Here is a 22,711-nt window from a genome sequence, read left to right as displayed (position 1 = left end):
TGTACAGTTCTGGTCATCTTATTCTAGAAAGGGTATTATTAAACTAGAAAGAGTGCAGAAAAGGTTTATTAGGATGCTATCAGGATTTAATGATTTGAGTTACAAGGAGAGGCTGGATAGACTAGGACGTTTTTCCTAGACTTAGAGGTAATCTTATAGAAAGTCTGTAAAATAATGAGGGGTATAGATCAGGTAGATAGTCAACATCTTTCTCCAAAGGTAAGGGAGTCTAAAACTAGAGAGTATAGATTTAAGATGAGAGGGGAGAAATACTAAAGAGTCTACAAGGGCATTTTTTTCACTCAAAGGGTGGTGAGTGTCTGGAACAAGCTGCCAGAGGCAGTAGTAGAGTTGGGTACAATTTTGTTTTTTAAAAAGCATTTAAACCTACCCAGAAGGGTAGGGGGTTTTAGTTAAATCGGGCAGCACGGTGCAGGCTTGGAGGGCCGAAGGGCCTGTTCCTGAGCTGTAATTTTCTTTGTTCTTAGACAGTTCATGGGTAAGATAGGTAAAGAGGGGCATGGACGAAATGTGGGCAATTGAGACAAGCTTAGTGGTAAAAACTGGGCAGCATGGACAAGTTGGGCTGAAGGGCCTGTTTCCATGCTGTAAACCTCTATAATCTCTGCCCTCATCCCTTCCCCTCGAAATATGACAGGATGCACAAAGGAAAAGCCTGCACACTGCTTGCATGCACAAGTAAAGCTCACACACTGCGTATATGCACACTGTGAAAGCCCACGTCCTGCATGCACACAAAGGGAAGGCCTGCACTCCTTGTGCACAGGGAAAGCCCAGCCAACTATATACACTTCCTAGCTGTGGCCATTCGATAATAATCAGGAATATGACCCAACCAGAAATCGAACCTGGGTACCTGTCGCTGAACCTGCTGTCTTACAGCACCAGGATTTGATTCCTGGTTGGGTTACTATCTGTGTGGAATTTGCACATTCTGTTTGTAATATATATATAAATGATTTGGAGGAAAATGTAACTGGTTTGATTAGTAAGCTTTCTGAAGACACAAAGGTTGGTGGATTTGCGGATAGCAATGAAGACCATCAGACTATACAGCAGGATATAGATCAGTTGGAGGCTTGGGCAATGAGATGGCAGATGGAGTTTAATCCAGGCAAATGTGAGGTAATGCATTTTGAAAGGTCTAATACAGATAGGAAATATACAGTAAATGGCAGAACCCTTAAGAGTATTGATAGGCAGAGGGATCTGGGTGTACAGGCACACAGATCACTGACAGTGGTAATACAGGTAGAGAAGGTAGTCAAGAAGACATATGGCATGCTTGCCTTCATCGGCCAGGGTATTGAGTTTAAAATTTGGCAAGTCATGTTGATGCTTTATAGAATCTTACATAGGCCGCACTTGGAATATAGTGTTCAATTCTGGTCGCCACACTACCAGAAAGATGTGGAGGCTTTGGACAGGGTACAGATAAGATATACCAGGATGTTGCCTGGTATGGAGGGCATTAGCTATGAGGAGAGGTTTCGGAAACTTGGTTAGTTCTCACTGGAACAATGGGGCAACCTGATAGAAGTCCACAAGATTATGAGAGGCATGGACAGAGTGAATAGTCAGAAGCTTTTTTCCAGGGTGGAAGAATCAATTACTAGGGGGCATAGGTTTAAGGTGCAAGGGGCAAGGTTTAAAGAATATGTACGAGGCAAGTTATTTTACAGAGGATGGTGGATATCTGGAACTTGTTGCCTGGGGAGAAGCAGATACAGTAGTGAGTTTTAAGGGACTTCTGGACAAATACATGAATAGGATGGAAATACAAGGATATGATCCCCAGAAAGGTAAGGAGTTTTAGTTCAGTCGGGCAAATGGTTGGTGCAGGCTTGGAGGGCCAAAGGGTCTGGTCCTGTGCTGTAATTTTCCTTGTTCTTTGTTCTCCCTGTATCTGCATGAGTTTCCTCGGGGCGCTCTGATTTCCTCCCACAGTCCAAAAGACATGTTGGTTAGGTCCATTGGCCGTGCTAAATTCTCCCTCAGTGTACCCGAACAGGCACTGGAATGTGATGACCACAGGATTTTCACAGTAACTTCACTGCAGTGTTAATGTAAGCCTAATTGTGACACTGATAAATAAAATTAAACTTTAAAAAGGAAGGAATGCGTTGTCTTTGCTCCCTCCCTTCTCTAGCACAAGGACACTGAGACCGCTGAAGTATTACTATCATTGAGAGCACCACATCATCACAATGCATCAGGTTACATATATATGTTTCAGAATGTTTATCACTTGAAGGCAGCAGATATTATATCCACATCTCTAACTGGCAAGCTCAACTGTACATTCAACAAACTGAAGATGTTTGAAACTGAAGGTTCAGGTTAGAATTTTAAACTTTATACCACTTTGTGATGTAGCTAAATTGCCAAAATAATAAATGGCACACTAGTATTAAGGGATACTGCCAAAGATTTCTACCAGCTATAGGCAGTGGGACACACAGGCTGAGCCAGGGACGCTTCAGCCAAGATAGGAAAGGTTCTGTTGTGAGCATTCACACTAGGCAAGTGGCTGTCGGGGGTGCTTGTTCCGGACTACGGGCCATTGGAGGTGCTCATGTTGGGCAAGAGGCTACCGGGGACCCTCACACCAGGTAAGAGACCATCAGGGGCAGTCGTGTCAAGCAACGGGTTGCACTGAACCCTTGCACGGGCAAGGGGCCGTTGGGGGTTGGGGGGAGGGGGGGCAGTCATGCCGGGCAAGGAGCTGCTGGGGGAGCATGTATCAAGCAAGCTGTAAAATATTAAACACAATAGTGAAAAGGAAAGTCAGAGATGTTGCAATAATGGAGACAGTTGAAGGATCAATATTGGACTTAAGAGATTTTGGGATGCAAAGAGCACATAATATATTATGGGAGCTTTAAAAGACAGTTATCAGCTTGGCTCAATTGATAACATTTATACCCCACAGGTCAAAAGGCTATGGATTTAAAATCAACTCTAGGATTTGAGGTTATTATGTATGTTGACACACTGCATTACTGGAGGAATGAGTCAAATGAGATAAAGTCAAGGTCCCATAAATGCACGTTCCTCCTGTCTTTGGATAAATTAATGGGAAGTGGCCAAAACTTACAAGGAAAAACTGACAGGCACAAAAAAAGCATACTTTTTTTTAAATAAGCATGCTTCTTCCATCTGAGGATCATTTACAAAATCTTATGACAGAACAAACCAACTGCTTTCATAACAGAAGTTCAATCAAGACAGACATTTAACCCTGCTTTCAGAGAGAAACCAACACACTAATTTAGAAATGATCAAATATTAGGAAGGAGCAGCTGCAAGCCATCAGGTGTCACTAAGGAGCATACTATTTGAATGGGAAAAATCAGCATCAACCTACCTCTGTTCATTGTGAATTCCTCACATTTCTAAACAGTGGTGTTTCAACATGCTCCCTCTCCTTCCAAAGGCTGCTTTATGGAGAAAGACAGGTTATTGTTTTGGATGGAGACTCAGTTATCATTACTTGGTAACTAATTCCACACCTTTCCTAGTCTTTCTCTATCTGCTCACAAACGCATGATGAGTCAGTCAGGAGGTTGCAGTTTCAAACCTCACCCAAGTCATCAGCACATAATCTAATTTGACAGGCCAGCACAGTGGTACTGACTCTTCCGGTGAGTCATTAAGCTGAGGTTCTGCCTGCCTGCTTGGGGTAGGAATTAAGGATTCCATGGCACTATCCAATGGGCAAAAAGTACCCCTGATGTAATGGCTAATTAGATAGTTGGTGGGTTGGTGCTAAGTTTCCAAAATGTGTTCTGCGAAGGTTCTGTCTGACTGTAAAGTAGTAAATATAACCCCTCTATTCAAGAAGGGAGGGAAGCACAAAAAAGGAAATTATAGGCTAATTAGCTTGACATTTTGCATGGGGTAGGTGTTAGAATTGAACCTTAAAGAGGTGGGAGCTAACACTTAAAGACAAGCTCAAGGTAATTGGAAAGAGTCAGTGTGAAAGGGACATCAGGTTTAACCAATTTACTAGGGTTCTTTGAAGGAGTAAGATGTGCTGTGGAAAGAGGGGAGCACTTAGATGCGCTGTACTTGGATTTCCAGAAAGCATTCAATAAGGTGACACATCAAAGTTTACTGCAAAACTAAAAGCTAAAGTATAGGGGGTAACAGATTAGCCTGGATGAAAACTGACTGGCAGAAAATAGAGAGTATCCACATATGGGTCTTTGTCTGATTGGCAAGATATGATGAATCAAATCCCACAGGGGTCTGTGCTGGGGCCTCATCTTTTTACAATTTACATCAAAGACTCAGATGAGGGGAGCGAGAGCAATGTAACTAAATGTGCAGATGACACTAAAGTAGGTAAGAAAGTATATTGTGAAGAAGGCATGGAGTTTGCAGATGGACATAGATAGGACATAGTGGACAAAAATCTGGCAGATGGGAGTGTCATGTTGGAAAGTGTGAAGTTGTTCATTTTGGCTGAAAGAATTAAAAAAGCAGAGAACTACTTAAATGGAGAATCATTGCAAAATGTCAAGGTGCAAACCGATTTAGATGTTCTCATGATTGAGTCACAAAATATATGCAGGCGAGGTGCAGCGTGCAATCAAGGCAGCTAATGGAATACCACCCTCTATTACAAGAGGAATTAAACATTGAGGAAGGATATTATGTTTCAGTTATACAGGGCACTGGTGAGACCGCTTCTCAAATACTGTGTGCAGTTCTGGTCTCCTTGTTTAAGGAAGGACGTAGATGCATTGGAGGCAGTTCAGAGGGGGTTTACTTGATCACTACCTGTAATTAGTGGGTTGTCTTATGAGAATAGTTTGGAAGGGCTGAGCTTGTTTCCACTATAGTTTAAGAGTGGTAACTTGATTGAAGTTTCTAAGATCCTGGATGGTATTGACGTTGACAGGACGTTTTCTTTTGTGGGTGAATCCAAAACTAGTGGGTACTGTTTTAAAATTAGGGGTCAGGCCCGATGGCCAAATGGCATCCTTTTGTACTGGCAGGCAATTTTAAGATTCTATGACAGAGATGAGCAGAAATTTTCTGAGGGTCGCATGACTTTGAAACTCTCCGCCTCAAAGGCAGTGAAAGTGGGGTTACTGAATATTTTTTAAGGCAGAGGTTGATAAATTCTTGCTAGGCAAGGGAATCAAAGATAATCGATGTAGGTGGGGAATGTAGAATTCAACACAACAGATCAGCCATGATCTTCCTGAATGGCAGCAGAGCAGGCTTGAGGGATTGAATGGTCTATTTCTGTTCCTATTTCCTATGTTCATAATCCGCCATCAAATACCACCTGAACAGAGGCTTACCACTGTTATAGGAATCTTGTCATTCCCAAAATGCTTGTCACATCTACACAACAAATATCACCACACTTCAAATATAATTGCTAATTAATTGTAAATGCAACAAGCCTTAACGGGATTCAGAGGGATGCAATATAGTGCTACTCCATAGATTAATTACATGTTTATTATATTCTGCTTTTATTTCAGATTTTCAATAATTTTGGTTTCAACTTTCCAATGTGGCTTTCAAAAGTTAAATGAAGTTAGGGTGTGATTTAATACTGTATTTTCCAACAGTGCTAAGAAACTCTGTGAACCATACTTAGTTTAGGCTACAGTCCTACTTAAAGGCAACTCTTTGATTTATCCAAATGGTTCAGTAATTTAATTTAGCAAGTCGCTAAACTAGGCAGTGGGGAATGATCATGGGCTCAATCACTAAGATGTCCTAAGATAGATTTTCTGACGTTCATGGGAATGTGTGTGTCACATTTATTATGTAATTTTAATTGCCCTCGAGGTGATGAGAGCTGGCTTCTCAAATCGCTGTGACCATTTTGGGTGCTTGGTACTAAAGGTCACTACATTCAAAAAGGAAGAGAGAAAACTGCAACAGTAAAACAAGAATATTGTCTTAAAATCATTGCAAGTACTAATTTCTGACACCCCCCCCCTCCTCCCCTCCCCACACACACACAATCACTTCTGAACACCCTAAGACCATTGCTTCCTTATGGCTCATTGACTAAATGATGTGGAGATGCCAGCGTTGGACTGGGGTAAACACAGTAAGAAGTCTAACAACACCAGGTTAAAGTCCAGGTTAAACTCTCCACTCACCTGACGAAGGGGAAAACCCCAAAAGCTAGCGGGTTTACTATCAAATAAACTTGTTGGACTGTAACCCGGTGTTGCGAGACTTCTTACTCCATAGATTAAAGCAGTCCTCGGACATCATGGACATTGGTTGTCTGAATCGTGAGCTCTGACAGTTGGGGAGAGCATTAGTGCTAAGCCTTATACATCCCTGCTGGACATAAACATGTAGATATACAGGAAGCATGACTAGAAGCAGGAACCACGGGTAATTTCCATCTGCCCGAATGGGTGGCACTGGGTTTAATTGTGCAGATCTAGCTAAGATTAGTCAACTCAAAGCAGATTAGCAATTTGCATTTCGATACCAATATTTAATTTGCCCTCCCAATTAGATATAAATATCTCACTGCACCATAAGAATTGCAAGGAAGTTTTCCCAGTGTACTTGCCAACATTTATCCCTCAACTCACATTAGAAATCTGGGCTTGTATCTCATTGCTATTTATACATAAAATTTAATGGCTGTAAAGCATTTTGGGACAGCCTGAGGTCATGAATGGCACACTATAATGCAATTCCACTCTTTCTTTATTGCTCTTATCAACACACAAAAGTGATCTCCAATGTCCTACCAAGTTCAGTTCTCCAGTCCTGATAGTCCCAACATTGTGGGGTGACAGTTAAGGAAAGCGTTCCGTGCTCACCTCTTTAACCGAAATTCACAGCACAATTCATATTCCATCTCAGTTGACTGAAAATGTGAAGATCAACCACGATCTTATAAAATGCAGTGTTGGCCTACACCTGCGCTTATTTCTTAAATTCTTTCATAGAACCCAGAATCACTATAGTACAGGAGGCCAATCAGCTGATCGAGCCTTTACAGACAACAATCCCACCCAGGCTCTATCCCATAACTTTATGTATTTACCCTGCTAATCCCCTTGACTCTAAGGGGCAATTTACCATGGCCAATCTACCTAATTTACACATCTTTGGTCTGTGGGAGAAAACCAAAACACCCAGAGGAAACCCACACAGACATGGCGAGAAAGTGCAAACTTCACACAGTCAACCAAAGCCGGAATAGAACCAAGGTCCTTGCTACTATGAGGCAGCAATGCTAACTCCTGTGCAACCATGGAGCCCTCCCTCTTTTTCAACATCTCAAAACTGTGGCGTTCTCACCACTTCAACACAGCTTTCTGATTAAAGATCAAAACACCAAGAAGTTTCATTGATTAGGAAGGATATAAAAACAGACATACAGGTTGAAGTAGCACAGAATGGTGGGATTTTCTCAAGAAAGGAAATGGAATTGTTAAATGGAAACTTCTCCAATGCAGTAAAAGGTGTCTTGATGTGGTGAATCAATAAGAGCAGAATGAAATTTGGTGAACTTTGAAGGGATTAAGTATTAGCGGATTGTGCAAGTTAATTAAGTCAGAAGTAAGAAGGGAAGTGCAGGAAATTCTTCAATAAGCTGTGCAATAAATTGCCAGGGAAGAAAACTGCACGCAATGATCTAGATGGGTTCAGGAGACAACTGGACACATTTCTGGAGTGAGATCAGGCTAAGAAGAGGTGGGCAACTGGGCTTCACCTGAGAAGAGAAAGGGCTTGTTGAGATTTTGGACATTTTACAGTCCTTAATGCTTCTCAGAAAGCCTACAAAGAGTTTTCGGCAGCCCATTTGGGGAAGATCATAAAACAAGCACTGATAAGCATGTGATAAAGGAATTTGTGAAAATAGTTCAACTGTTTTACATTCCCTGTTGCCCATAAAGCATAACAGCAAATAGTGATGAAGAATGAAGTACACATAACATTTCAATTCTTCACACCCTGAAGGTTCTCCAGACACACGACTAATGGTCACAATTCTTCATTTGCATCTTTGGAATTACAAAACCATACAAGTCAGTGCAAAAAAAAGGAAAACTAAGGTGGAAGTAACATTGAGATAGTCAGTAAACACAATAAACTCACTTGTGTTTCACCTCCTCATCACCCTTCTCCTCATCCTCTTTGAGCTGTTTATTCTCTGGCTCTCCTCCATCTTGGTTTCGGTTCTATGGGCCAAAGATGTAGAAAGAAAACTTGTTCATAATGCTCGCATCACATACTAACTTCATAAATACTGTAATGTCCCACGAGATTACAGTATATTCAGCTCTTTGAAAGGACTTTGCATTTAATCTTGGCAAAACATGCATTGTTTGGTATCAGGATTAATTCATGGCTTCTGCTGAATTGTATGACCTTGATCAGATCAGTGTTTGAACCTTCAAATGCCTTTGATAATTATTTGAAAAAAAAACAATCTCCAGGGTTAAAGGGAGGAGGAGGAGAACAATATTGGCGACATGATCATTTGTAGAGCTGGTGCAGACATGATGGGCTGAGTGGCCTCCTTCTGCACTGCAGCAACCCTGTGATTCACAACTCTACCTCACTTCCCCCTTGATGATATTTAAAATCACTTCTTTGACCAAACATTTGGGACTCTGACTTAAAATCTCAATGTAGCTTAGTATCATGCTTTGTTTCATAATGCTCCTCTGAAGCACCTTGGGACATTTCATTAGATTCAAGTTGCTGTGCATCATTGGTGTTGCCTGAGTTCTTGCATGACAAATGATGAATTGAGGTGCTATATAAAGGATTAGATATTGATGGTTCTGTACCCCTGCCAAAGTCAGCTGTAGTATGAGAGGAACAGAACCAAAGAGGGATAAAAGGTTGAAGACCAGGAATGCATACTCAAAACCAGGATTGTATTAGTAAACACAATTGCAAAGTACGGCCGTACAATTATAAATACTCTTAGATTCATGTTAAAAAATTATTCCTGCATCTAAAGGGCATTACTTTACAAAATTGTGAATAATGCAGTTCAATCTCAAACGACACACAGCTATCCTGTTCTACTACATAATCTGAACTCTACTATTGCTCTTGCTTCACTATCACCTTTGTCTGCTCTCCCACACCTGTTTGCTGAAACTTGTCTCGCCAAGCTCCTGTTTCCTGATACACGTCACTCTTTTTCTCTTCCACTTTCTTTCTAAAAAACACCATTCCTCTCTCACTGATCATCAGTCCCTCACTCCAGGGCCTGGTAGCCTGCACCCCACTTTCCAGTGCATTGCACTAAATCTCCCGCTCCCTGGCCTCAGCCTCGCACTGTATGGAACAGGCACCACACATTAAACTAAAGGGAGTGAAGTGGCTGAGTGAAATGGGAGACATTCAACATTATACTTTCCTGGCTCAAAGGGTACGCAAGGTTGTACTGGAAGGTTTTAGTTTTGGGTGAAGGACAGAGAGCAACACAGCAAAAAACTTTTCCCAAGCAAAGTCAACGACAATGATACATATGACCCACTGAATATTCTGACTAGTTTTCTTGCATGTATCACATAAACATTCAGACACATACACGCGATGGGTCGTACTTGGGCTGCTCTTGGTTGTTCGAGATTGGCCTAGTGCTTCATGTCATTAGTGCGTGCCTAAACTGGACCAGATACTGGGCAAGACAACAGCTCAGTGACTATCACTGATTGCTGTGCAGACGCATGGATTTGGGCCAGTGTCTGTGGGAGTTTGCGCATTCTCCCCGTGCTTGCGTGGGTTTTCTCCGGGTGCTCCGGTTTCCTCCCACACCTCTGTTAGGCTGATTGGCAGTAATCAATTGTCCCTAAATCAGTTTCCCTCAATCTGGATGGCCATAAAACGTTAGACAAGGGTCATGGGTGGAGAAGGGGATTGGTGGTGTTGAGATGGCGACGTGGGCTCGTCGGGCCAAAGGGCCTGTTTCCCAGGCTGTTTTTGTTCTTTGACAATGCATAGTCTCAGGTACAGGCGCCACCCCATTCCACCTTCACCTCAATGATTAACCTACAGGTGTTCAAACCTTCCAAGTGCATAAGCATGTTTTAACCTGTCTCCCCTACTCACTGAAAACAAGAACGACTTAAATGCATTGACGGATTAAATTATTTCACCACCCACATTAAGTATTTTGAAAGATGTTTTAAGAGTCAAACTCTTTTGCAACCTCCATCCTCTTTCCATGACAGGTATGAGAATAGATGTGACACAGCCATTAACTTAGCCTAGCTCCCACACACTTCAGGGATGCAATAGGAGGCCTGAAGATGAACATGTAGTGCACAGGCACAGTCTCTGAGTCAGCTAGTGACAGCAGTTACATGAACTGTTCAATCTATTTCTATGGTGGCACAGTGGTTAGCACTGCTGCCTCACAGCACCAGGAACACGGGTTTGACTGTATCCTCGGGTTACTGTGTGGAGTTTGCGGGTTCTCCCCGTGTCTGCGTGGGTTTTCTCCAGGTGCTCCAGTATCCTCCCACAGTCCAAAAGATGCACTGGCTAGGTGAACTTGCCATGCTAAATTCTCCTACATGTATAGGCGCCGGAGTGTGGCAACTTGGGGATTTTCACAGTAACTTTATTGCACTGTTAACGTAAGTCTATTTGTGACAGTAATAAATAAACTTCAACAAATTGTGGAAAAAATTGAAAAGAACAATTACACTGTCCTTTCAAATATGGGTTGTGTCTGCAGGCATTTTATGAGCTACGCTAGAATGAAGTATCAATCATTAAAATTCTGTCACTGGTGTTGGGAGGCAATGATTTGCAACACCTCAAATAGTTGAGTATTGCAGAATACTGAAAGACACTTAACTCAGCACAAGGTTCACAAGCCTCCAGCAAGGCTAGTGATTAAAAACTCTTTTCCCACGCAGGATTTTAGATGAGGAAAAGACTCCCAGGGAGGATTCACTTCATGGTCAACTGGAATTTTCATAATGCTCAAATGAAAATGTTAAGAAAAAGGAATTAGGGGCTCAATGCACTGCTTTTTAGAGGAGCTAGAGGAAGGAGGTTAGTGTTCATTAAAGTAGGAAGTTAACTGGAGGTATAGAAGGAATGTTCATGATACAATTATCACAAAGGAGAGAGTAACCTGGTGGTTCTAGCACTGGGCTATCAAACCAGAGTTCAAATCCCACTACGCCAAGTTAAGAAACTGAACTCAACACATGCAGTAATTTAGCGGCTGGTACCAGAAAAACGATGAAAGCTGTAAGACTGATTGCTCTTGTTCAGAAAAATCAGCCGTTCTCCCCTTTTCAGTCTGGCATACATGAGGCATCCAGTTCCACACAATGTAGCTGACCTCTAATATCCAGACAAATAAGGATGGCTGGCAGTTCTCATATTTATCTCCAGATCCTGTGAATTCTAATACCAGAGGAAAAAAGATCAAGGAGCTGGCTTGCTGATTAGCATTGTACATCCCTTCCCAGTCCTCCCACCAACCTTCAACTGATGAATCAGTATTATTCCATGGTGAACATCACTTAATAAAAAGCCTGTAATAAATTCTGGGTGAGAGATTTCAATTTCAAAGAGTGGCTTCATCAGTGACCAAGCTAGAGTTCTGAAGATTTTTTAAAAAATTTATTTGTTCATTGGATATAAGCATGGGTGGCTAGGCCAGAATTTATTATCCACCCCTAATGACCCTTGAAGAGGTGGTGATAAGCTGCTTTCTTGAACTGCTGCATTCCATGCAGTGTAGGTAGACCCACGGGGAAGGGAATTCCAGGATTTGATTCAATGATGATGAAATAGTTCAAAGTCAAGATGGTGTACGACTGCTGTCCTTGTTCTTCCAGATGGTACTAGTGATGCGTTTGGAAGGTGCTATCAAAGGAGCTTTGCTGAGTTGCCGCAGTTATGTAGATGGTACACACTGCTGCCACTGTGCAGCAGCAGTGGAGGGGATAATTACTGAAGGTGGTGGATGGGATCCCAATTAAGTGGCCTGCTTTGTGCTGGATGGTGTTGAACTTCTTGAGTGTTATTGGAGCTGCGTTCATCCAGACAGGGGCGGCATGGTGGCACAACGGTTAGCACTGCTGCCTCACAGCACCAGGGACCCGGGTTTGATTCCTGGCTTGGGTTACTGTCTGTGTGGAGTTTGCATGTTCTCCCTGTATCTGCGTGGGTTTCCTCCTGGTGCTCTGGTTTCCTTCCACCGTCCAAAAGACATGCTGGTTAGGTGCATTGACCTGAACAGGCGCCGGAGTGAGGCGACTTGGGGAATTTCACAGTAACTTCATTACAGTGTTAATTTAAACCTTACTTGCAACTAACAAGTAAACTTTTACTTTACTGCAAGTGGAAAGTATTCCCTCATACTTCTGTCTTGCGCCCAGTGTGGACAGTTTTGGGGAATTACTCACTCCTGAATTCTTAGCCTCTGACCTGCTCCTGTATACATTATTTATGTGGCTGGTCCAGTTCAGTTTCTGGTCAAAGATAACCCCCCCACCCTGGATGTTGATAGTGGAGGGTGGATGAGGGGGGGGGATTCAGCAAAGGTAATGCCACTGAATGTCAAGCAGAGATCCTTGGTTAGATTTCCTCTTGCTAGTCATTGCCTGGCACTTGTGTGCCTCAAATGTTACTCTTCATTTATCCGCCCAAGCATGAATCTTACTGCATCAGTACCCGAGGAGTCACAAATGGTACTGAACATTGTGAAACATCAGCAAACATCCTCATTTGGTTCCCAATGTCCATGGGAAGATCGTTGATGAAGCAACTGAAGATGGTTCAGTCTAAATCACAACTCTGAGGAATTCCTGTAGCAGTGCCCTGGGACGAGAGATGATTGACCTCCATCGACCACAACCATATTCCACTGTGCAAGATATGACTCCAAGCAGTGGGGACATTTCCATGATTTCCACTGATTTCAGTTTTCTTGGGGCTTCTTTATGCCACATTTGATCAAATGCTGCCTTAACGTCAATGTCAGTTACTCTCACCTCACCTGTGGAATTCAGCCCTTTTTTCCATGTTTGAATCAAGACTGTAATGAGGTCAGAAATTGAATGAACATGGCAGAAATCAAGCTGAGCAAGTTATTGCTAAGCAAGTGTCACCTGACAGCAGTATTGATGAATCCTTCCATTGCTTCTCTGATGATCAAAAGTCAACTGATGGGTGGTAATTGGTCTTGCTGGATTTGTCCTGCTTTTTTTGTGAATATAGCTGCCAGTCTGGACTTGTGCCAGGTGGTGCAAGAACAAGGTTGACCTCATCCTCACCCACATTATGGAATATCTGCCACAATAGTTCAGCTAGAAGTGGTCACTGCTCAGTCCTTGTGAAGATATTGTCTTGTCTCCATGACAGAGGGATCCTCTATCCTGTCACATCACCATCACCTCACTCAGTGTAGAATGACAAAAGACAAATCCAGCAACTGAAACAGGGCATTTTCTAAATATACACTTTCATGTTATTTGGGTGACACTGTTGATATCAATATTTGTTGCTCATCCCCAATTGCCCCCACTGCAGTTCATGTGGAGTAGGTACATCCACTGTGCTGTTAGGAAAGGAGTTTCAGGATTTTAACCTTGTTAGTATGGAGGAACAATGATATAGTTCCAACTCAAAATGGCCTGGGGCCTGGAGAGGAACTTGCAATCAACTGTGCATTTCTTACTCTTGCCTATCAAGTGGTAGATGTTATGGGTTTGGATCATGCTGTCAAATATCACAAACATGTGACTGCAAAATTCATCATAACTTTGATCCAGACATAGATACAAGAGCCAGCTGCCAGAGAAGATGTCAGAGTATTTGCCTCAGTATTAAGCCAACATTCAACAGAGTTTGGTACCAAGAATCTCTGACAAAAGAAAGGTCTTTGGAGATGAAAAGGGAGATCCTCCAGGGCCATATTGGAAGATAGCTGCAGATGTCAGAGACTAGTCTTCAAAGCTCCAGGACATCAATGCAGGGAAGCACATTCAGTCCAACCTTTTCAAGTGCTTTATCAATGACCTCCCTCCCTGTCAAGATTGAGGCTGCTCAATACTGCTTGGACTGCTCAGCTCCATTCACACCCTCTCTAATAACGAATCAACCAATGCCAAACTGCAGAACACTGAGCTGGCAACTGGCACATTAAGTTTCTGCACAAATACCATCTCCATCTCTTCATCATCAAGAAGTGGATTTCAACATTAATGAGAGCATACCTGGGCCAGCTACATCAACACCACGGCTACCTGACCTAACTTGTAGCTCACAACCTTGATGCTCAGCTTTCTTGGTAACAGTGGTCACAGGAGAAAGGGACAGTGTTCCGAAAGCTCCTGATTCCAAATAAACCTGTTGGACTTTAACCTGGTGTTGTGAGACTTCTTACTGTGCCCACCCCAGTCCAACGCCGACATCTCTACTTCATGTATCAACGGTGAAACAGGTGGATGTTAGCTTCAATGGTAGAATCAACTACTCCTCTGTCTTGAATGATTGTTGTTTCGGATATATCCATGCATGCATGATATTCCTGACTGAAGCTCTATGCATGATAGAGGCTCTGAGAGGTCAGGGGATGAGCCAATCACTCATAACAAATTACCTAACACCTGTCCCAATCTTGTAGACACAATGTTGATGTAGCAACTAATAAAACCCAAAAATGAAGTATGCAGTGATCAGAATTACTCTAAAAATAAGCCACTAGTTCAACTGCTGCACACTTCACTGATTTCAGCCAGGGTGGCAGTAGGTACTACAATGTAGTAGGCTACACAGATATGACATAGAAAATTAACAATAATTTGGACTTATACAGCACTTTTCACTGTCACAGTATAGGAACAAATGAAGACTTCTAGCGCTATAGTAACTTCCATCCTAGATATATTGCATCATGCTTAACCTAAAATGAATTAATCTGAAATGCAGTAAATATTATGGCAGCTGTTTTGCATTTAGAATTCACAGAATCCCTACAGTGCAGAACAAGGCCATTCAGCCCATCAAGTCTGCACTGACCACAATCCCAAACATGCCCTATTCCCACAACCCAACATATTTACCCTGCCAATCCCCCTGACACTAGGGTCAACTTAGCATGGCCAATCAACCTAACCCACACATGGAGGAAACCAGGGCACCTGGAGGAAACCCATACAGACATGGGGAGAATGTGAAAACTCCACATAAACAGTGGCCCAAGGCCAGAATTGAACCCAGATCCTTGACACTGTGAGGCAGCAGTGTTAATCACTGTGCCAACGTGCTGCCCAAGGCCCCATAAACAGTAATGGAGCACATAATCAGTTAACTGATTTTTTTTGGCTGTAAGTTAAGGAAATGAGTATTGGCCAAGATCCAAACAAGCTCTCTGGTCTTCAGCATTATTTCCTAACATTACAACAGTCATAACATTTTAAAAAGGTACTCAGTGGCTATCACCCAGTTTGAGTCATCCATAAGTTGCACTCCCCATAAGTGCAAAGTCTTTATTTTCTTTCTTAAATAATGTCTTGGGATCTTTAATGCAAAAAACAAGTAGATGGTCTAATGTCTCAATCCCGAATACTGCATTGACATCATTATCCTGGAGGATGTGCTCAAGTCCTGGAATGCAACTTTGACCAACACTATTCTGAGCCAAGCTGACACACACTGAGACATCACTAAAAGTGAATGTTTTTTTAATCAAGCAATCTGGAAAATGTTTTCGGGAGGGACCAGTTAAAGTAAACAGCTTAGATCGAAGACAATGATAGGAAACGGCTACATTCCTGGCAACATGTGAAGTATAAATTGTACATTTACAAGATTAATTCTGGAACAGTTCAACCTGCAGAACATTACAGGAAATCACTTAGAGGACTGTTTTCAGTACAAAATAAGGGCCTGACCACTAGCAGTATATAATACAAGAATAAAACAGGACAGACCACCAAGCGCTGACCTCAGCACTGGAAATGAAGACACACCCGGCCCTGTCAACCCTTCAAACTGTTCCTCACAAACATCTAGGAACTTTGCCTAAATTGGGAGAGTTGTCCCATGGACCAGTCAAGCAACACCTCAACACAGTCAGACTTATCCAGCATCAGCCTTGGGAACAACAGTCAGACCTGGTCAAGCCCACCACAGCAGATCCTGAGAATTCTCAACATTGATACTGGATGAGGTCTCATGGCATCAGGTTAAACCTGGGCAAGGAAATCAGCTGATTCCCTCTGTCTCCTCTCAGCAGATGAATCAAAACTCCTTCATGTTGAACACCACCAAAGGAGAATAACACAAAGATAGGTAGGAAAGCAAATTGTGAAGAGGACGTAAGAAAGCACAAAGGGACACCGACAGGTTAACTGCATGGGCAAAAAAAACTGGCAAATGCAGCATAACGTGGGCAAATGTGAAATTGTCCATTTTGGCAGGAAGAGTAAAAAGAAGCTTATATTCTAACTGGTGAGCGACTGCAGATCTCTGAAGTGCATAGGGATCTGGATGTCCTAGTGCATGCATCACAAAAGGCTAGTATACAGGTACAGCAGGTAATTAGGAAAGCTAATAATTATAATTTATTGTAGGAAAATTCATTACAGAAGGGAGGTCATACTAATTTGTACAGAGCATTGGCGAAACCACATCTGGATCTTTGTGGTAAAATACTGGTCTCTTTATTCAAGGAAAGATGTAAATGCATTAGAAACATACAAAGGACACAGAAGCAGGAATAGGCCATTCAGTCCTTTGAGCCTGTCCACCATTCATTTTGATAATGGCTGATCATCAAACTCAACATCCTGATCCTGCCTTCCCCCCATATCCCTTAATCTCTTTAGCCCCAAGAGTTATATTTAATTATATCTAATTTCTTGAAATCACACAATGTTTTGCCCTCAACTACTTCCTGTGGTAGTGAATTCTACAGATTCACCATTCTCTGGATGAAGAAATTTCTTTTCATCTCAGTCCTAAATGGTTTATTCCTTATCCTCAAACCATGACCCCTAGTTCTTGAGTCCTCCACCATCCGGAGCATTTTTCCTGAATTTACCCTGATTTGGTTTGATCTATAACTGTAACACTATATACTGCTCTCTCCCCTTTCCTTCTCTATGTATGGTATGCTTTGTCTGTACAGCACACAAGAAACAATACTTTTCACTGTATACCAATACATGTGACAATAATAAATCAAATCAAAATCTATAGCAAGGACATTCCTCCTCAGATAGGGACACCAAAACTGCACACAAATACTTCAACTGTGGCCTCAACAGTGCTCTGTACAACTGCAGTAAAACATCCCTATTCCTATACTCAGATCCTCTAGATATGAAGGCCAACATACAATTCAGCAAGGTTTACTATAGTAGTGCCAGAAATAGACAGCTTGTCTTACGAGGAAAGGTTGGAGCAATTAGGTTTGTATCCACTAGAGTCTGATAGAAACCTATCAGACCCTATCACTGAAGGGTATTGATGGGGTGGATGTGAAAAGGGGTGTTTCCTTTTGTCAGGAAAATCCAGAACTAGGACTAAGGGTTACTATTTAAAAATAAGCGGTTTCTTATTTATGACAAAGATGAGAAGTTTTTTTTCCTCTCAGGGGGTCATGGGTCTCTGAAACATTCCGCCTAAAGGCAGTGGAAGTAGGGCCTCTGAATATTTTTAAGGCAGAGCAAGATAGATTCTTGATCAATAAGGGGATGAAAGGTTATCAGGTAAGGAAGGAATGTGAAGTTACAACCAGATCAACCATGGTCTTATTGAATAGCGGAGTGCAGAATCGAGGGACTGACTGGCCTACAACTGCCCCTAATTCGTTTGTATGTTGACATCCCATGAGTGAATAAAAACTGAGTACAGTGCTTTCTTTTGTTATCAGTAAATAACAACTGGTAGGAAAGCTTCACCCCTTCAGTACTTTGTGGGGAAAATATTACAGCTCAGTACTGAGCTATTTACAGCTAACGCACCCCAATGTTTGATTTATGGCCTGGTTCTGATGGCTGATCTTTTTTATTCATTCGTGGACATGGGTGTCACTGGCTGGCCAGCATTTATTGCCCATCCCTAATAGCCCTTGAGAAGGTGGTGGCGGCGAGTTGCCTTCTTGATTTGCTGCAGTCCAGATGCTGTGGGTTGACCCACAATGCCATTAGGGTGGGAATTCCAGGATTTTGACCCAGCAACTGTGAAGGAATGGCAATATATTTTCTAGTCAGGATAGTGAGTGACTTGGAGGGGAACTTGCAGGTTGTGGTGTTCCCATGTTGCCCTTGTCCTTCTAGTTGGAAGTGGTCATGAGTTTGAAAGGTGCTGTCTAAGCATCTTTGGTGAATTGCTGCAATGCATCTTGTAGATAGTACACACTCCTGCTACTGAGCGTCGGCGGTGCAGGGAGAGGTTGTTTGTGAATGAGGTGCCAATCAAGTGGGCTGCTTAGTCCTGGGTGATGTTGAACTTCTTGAGTGCTGTTTGACCTGCACCCAACCCAGGCAAGTGGAGAATAGTCCATCACATTCCTGACTTTGCCTTGTAGATGACGGATAGGCTTTGAGGAGTCAGAAGGTGAGTTACTTGCCACAGTATTCCTCGCCTCTAACTTGCTCTTGTAGTCAGTGTTTATGTGGCAAGTCCAGTTGAGTAACTCCAAGAATGTTGACAGTGGGGGATTCAATGATGATAACACCATTGAATGTAAGGAGCAGTGGTTAGAGTGTCTCTTATTGGTGATGGGCATTGCCTGGCATTTGTGGGGCACAAATGTTACTGATTAAGGCTGATCTCAGACCTTGCAATATCAAAGGAAACTATAATTGGTCTCAATGAATTGAGATAGAGGGGTACAGTCAGGTAGAGCTCCCTTCTCGTATTAGTTAGCAAGAAATGCTGGAAACATATATGGATAGACACCAGCTAGGATTGGGTTTAACTGCCATGCCCATCACAGTTGAACATTTATTGTCCAGATTTTCTTATGAAGACTGAATAGTTGAATGAGAAGGTTATTATTGCTTGCAAATGCAAACAACAGCCTCAGTTAGCCCTGCTGAAAAACAGAAGAAAGGTTAAATAACACCAAAATAAATAATATATGTCGCTGACCAGATGAAGGAGCAGCGCTGCAAAAGCTTGTGATACTAAATAAACCTGTTGGACTTGAACCTGATGTTGTGAGACTTCTTACAACACCAGTATAAGTAGAGAATGTGCATTATGCTAACCCTTGGTCCCCCTTACAAAATGTTCAACTTTGCTAATGCTTTCGTGGAGTCTCAGTGCTGGGAACATACTCTCCAGCACAACGTCAGTTGCAAACGCTCAAATGCTGTCCTGTTCCCATGCCATAGTATATAAATATGGACTTTTCCTTTACTGTTAAGACTATCCCAAAGGAAATACTGTTGGCAATGATCCTTCATAAAAGAGAAATGAAACTACTTTTTCTGCAAGGACTGATAAAGTAATGATGGAGGATAGGGGCTGATGCTCTCTACATCGTGTATTCACACCTCCAGTTTGGATTTTTTAGTGCAGTGGTAATACTGAGGTATGAAGGATTTTCCCCAGATGCAGTAGAGAATTTCCCAACTTATGTATTTGGTTAATGTTAGTACTCGGAACCATGCCAGCAGGCTTTGTATGATTTAACCAAGTATAATCTTCATGTGAACTTAGGCGGACAATTTAATCGTGAAGGATTTCCCATCCCACATTTAGCATTTGTATATACACTATGGCTGTGTTGGTTAACAATGATCAGAAATGGAAAGAAATTTATTTTTGCCCCCAACCTGGAAGTCTCCAAACCATCCAAGATCAATTTATTAAGCAGGACAGTCAAAATGGCCATTTTGCTCATTCATGTAACCAAAGTGACACAAGCAATGCCAGCATTTATTGCCCTTGAGATGGGGTGCAGGCATTCCACATTGATGTTGGGCCAGGAGTTCCAGGATTTTGACAAAGCAACAAGAAAAAAAAAAATTCTTGTTCCAAGTCAAGGCAGTATGTGACTTGGGAGGGGAACTTGCAGATGTTGGATTTCCCTGGTTCTTCTCACTGGTGGCAGAGGTTTAGAAGATGCTGTTCACATGTTAGCAAGTTGCTACATCTCACTACCCCCACTGTGCACTGATGGTGGGGGGAAGGAATGTTTAAGGTGATGTGCAAGGAGATCTAAGAATAGGTCAACTCTTGCTTCCCAGGCTGTTCTTGATCAAAAGGGGCAGCTTGTGACACAATGGTTAGCATTGTTTCCCCACAGCGCCATGGACCCAGGTTCAATTCTGGCCTCAGATCACTGCCTGAGTGGAGTTTGCATGTAATTCCCATGTCTGCATGGGTTTCCTCTGTGTGCTCCAGTTTCTTCCCACACTCCAAAGATGTGTGGGTTAGGTTGATTGGCTAGGCAAAATTGCCCTTAGTGTTAGCAGTGTAAATACGTGGGGTTACAGAGCTAGGACCTGGGTGGGATTGTTGTTGGTGTAGATTTAATGGGCTGAATGGTCTCCTCCCACACTGTGGGGATTCTATGAATATCTACCAATTGGTTACAAAAGAGGATTGACTGTGCTCCTAGATGAAATATGTGGGTACTAAGATTTACAAACCGTGCTTAAATTTCTGTTCTTTAGGCAGGAAAGGGCTTTCCCTCCCCAAAACCATTTTTCTCGCCCGGTGTCATCACCTCACCCTGACATTTAATCCCTTTAAATAAGCTGAGGCACAGTGCACTCCTTCAAGTAGATTTAAAAACCACATTCACTCTTTGAAGAGTAGCTTGCAGTTAGAACATAAGAACATAAGAAATAGGAGCCGGAGTAGGCCATCTAGCCCTTCGAGCCTGCCCCGCCATTCAATAAGATCATGGCTGATCTGTTGTGGCTCAGTTCCACTTTCCCGCCCTCTCCCCATAACCCTTAATCCCCTCTCTTATCAAGAACCCATCAACCCGCTTCTTAAAAATATTTAGCGAGGCAGCCTCCACCACTTCAACGGGCAGAGAATTCCAGAGATTCACCACCCTTTGAGTGAAGAAGTTCCTCCTCAACTCCGTTCTAAACCGCCTCCCCTTTATCTTGAGGCTTGCCCCCTAGTCCTACTGTCTTTTTTGAGCGGGAAGAGTCTCTCCACCTCTATCCTATCCATCCCATTCATCATCTTATACGTCTCAATGAGATCTCCCCTCATTCTTCTAAACTCTAACGAGTACAAGCCTAGTTTATTCAGCCTCTCCTCATAGCTCAATCCCCTCAACTCCGGTATCAGCCTAGTAAACCTCCTCTGCACTCCCTCCAGGGCCAAAATATCCTTGCGCAGGTGCGGCGCCCAAAACTGCACACAGTACTCCAGCTGCGGCCTCACCAATGCCCTATACAGCTGCAGCAAGACCTCCCTACTTTTATATTCAATCCCCCTCGCTATGAAGGCCAGCATCCCATTCGCCTTCCTGACCACCTGCTGCACCTGCAAGCTGGGTTTTTGCGACTCATGCACAAGGACCCCGAGGTCCCTCTGCACCGTCGCCTGCTGCAGTTTTTCGCCACGTAAGTAATAGTTAGCCCAATGTCCTGGCCAACATTAATCCCTCAAAAACAAACAGATCATCTGTTTGTTGATCTAAAATAATATAAAAGCAAACTACTGCGGATGCTGGAATCTAAAACCTAAAGAGAAAACGCTGGAAAATCTCAGGAGGTCGGGCAGCATCTGTGAGGAGATAAAAGAGTTGACGTTGAGTCCAGCTGACCCTTTGTCAAAGCTAAAAGGCTTAGAAAGTGGGAGACATTTATACTGCAGGGTGAAGAAATGAAAGATGAGTCATAGCCACAGGAACCAGAGGAAAAGGCTGCTACTGGCAGTCCAAAGAGAGAATAAAGGGTGTGAATGGCCAAACGGCAGAAAAGCTAAAATTAGAGGGTGAGCTGTGACAGATGGAGATGTGGGGGTCGGGGTCGGGGTTGGGGGGGGGGAGGGGTGGTGGTAATGAAAGGCAAAATTTTAAAGAAGAAAGAAAGGAGAAGCAAAGAGGGAGAAAAGGTAAGGAAAGGGGGTATAAAACAGAGGGAAAGAGTGGGGGGGAGGAAAAGACAAATGAAGAAAGACAATAAAAAAAGGTAGAGAGCAATAAAAAATTAAATAAGAAGAAAATAAAGGGACCAAGGTGGGGTAGAGTTAACCATCTGAAGTTGCTGAATTTGATACTGAGACCCGAAGTGCCTGGCTGGAAGATGAGATACTGTTCCTTCAGTTTGCGTAGAGCTTCACTGGATCATTGCAGCAGGCCAACAGCTGACACATGGGCATGGCAGCAGGGTTTGCTGATCTCATTGTGGGATGCTGCTGTTACAGAATGGATGCAGCATTTCATGAGTTACTTTGAAGTGTTCAAATGTTATAAAAAAAACTTATAACAATTGCTGCTACTAAACAGCTGATAAATCATGGATGATACCAAGAGTCCACCAATCTTCCACTCCTGCATTTAAAGCAAGAGAGAAAAAAGAAAGAGCGGGAAACAGGGAGAATGCAACAGAGAACTAAGAGGCAAATGAGCCGGAAAAAGAGAGACAGGAATATAATAGAGAAAATAGGCAACAAAAAGACACAGAGTAGCTATAGTGAGAGAAGACAAAGGAAATGCATAAGCAAGCAACTAGGAGGGCTGGTTCCTCTTATCCTTGAAATTATTTTC

The 22,711-nt window shown here is 42.7% G+C and overlaps 1 protein-coding gene across 1 annotated transcript in view; it reads right to left on the bottom strand.

The window, feature by feature from the left end:
- ccdc12 (coiled-coil domain containing 12) overlaps positions 1-22,711 on the bottom strand; it is a 62,345-nt gene that overhangs the window by 11,285 nt on the left and 28,349 nt on the right. The window contains exon 2 of the mRNA XM_080194500.1: positions 8,125-8,207. Coding sequence (XP_080050626.1) covers positions 8,125-8,207 — 83 coding nt within the window. The remainder of the gene's footprint in view (positions 1-8,124; positions 8,208-22,711) is intronic.

This window comes from Carcharhinus amblyrhynchos, chromosome 8 (assembly GCF_965287045.1).
Source record: "Carcharhinus amblyrhynchos chromosome 8, sCarAmb.v2.hapA, whole genome shotgun sequence".
In the NCBI taxonomy this organism is placed as follows: domain Eukaryota; kingdom Metazoa; phylum Chordata; class Chondrichthyes; order Carcharhiniformes; family Carcharhinidae; genus Carcharhinus; species Carcharhinus amblyrhynchos.
Note: the sequence above shows the minus strand (reverse complement) of the source record. Positions and strands in the feature narration are given on the sequence as shown.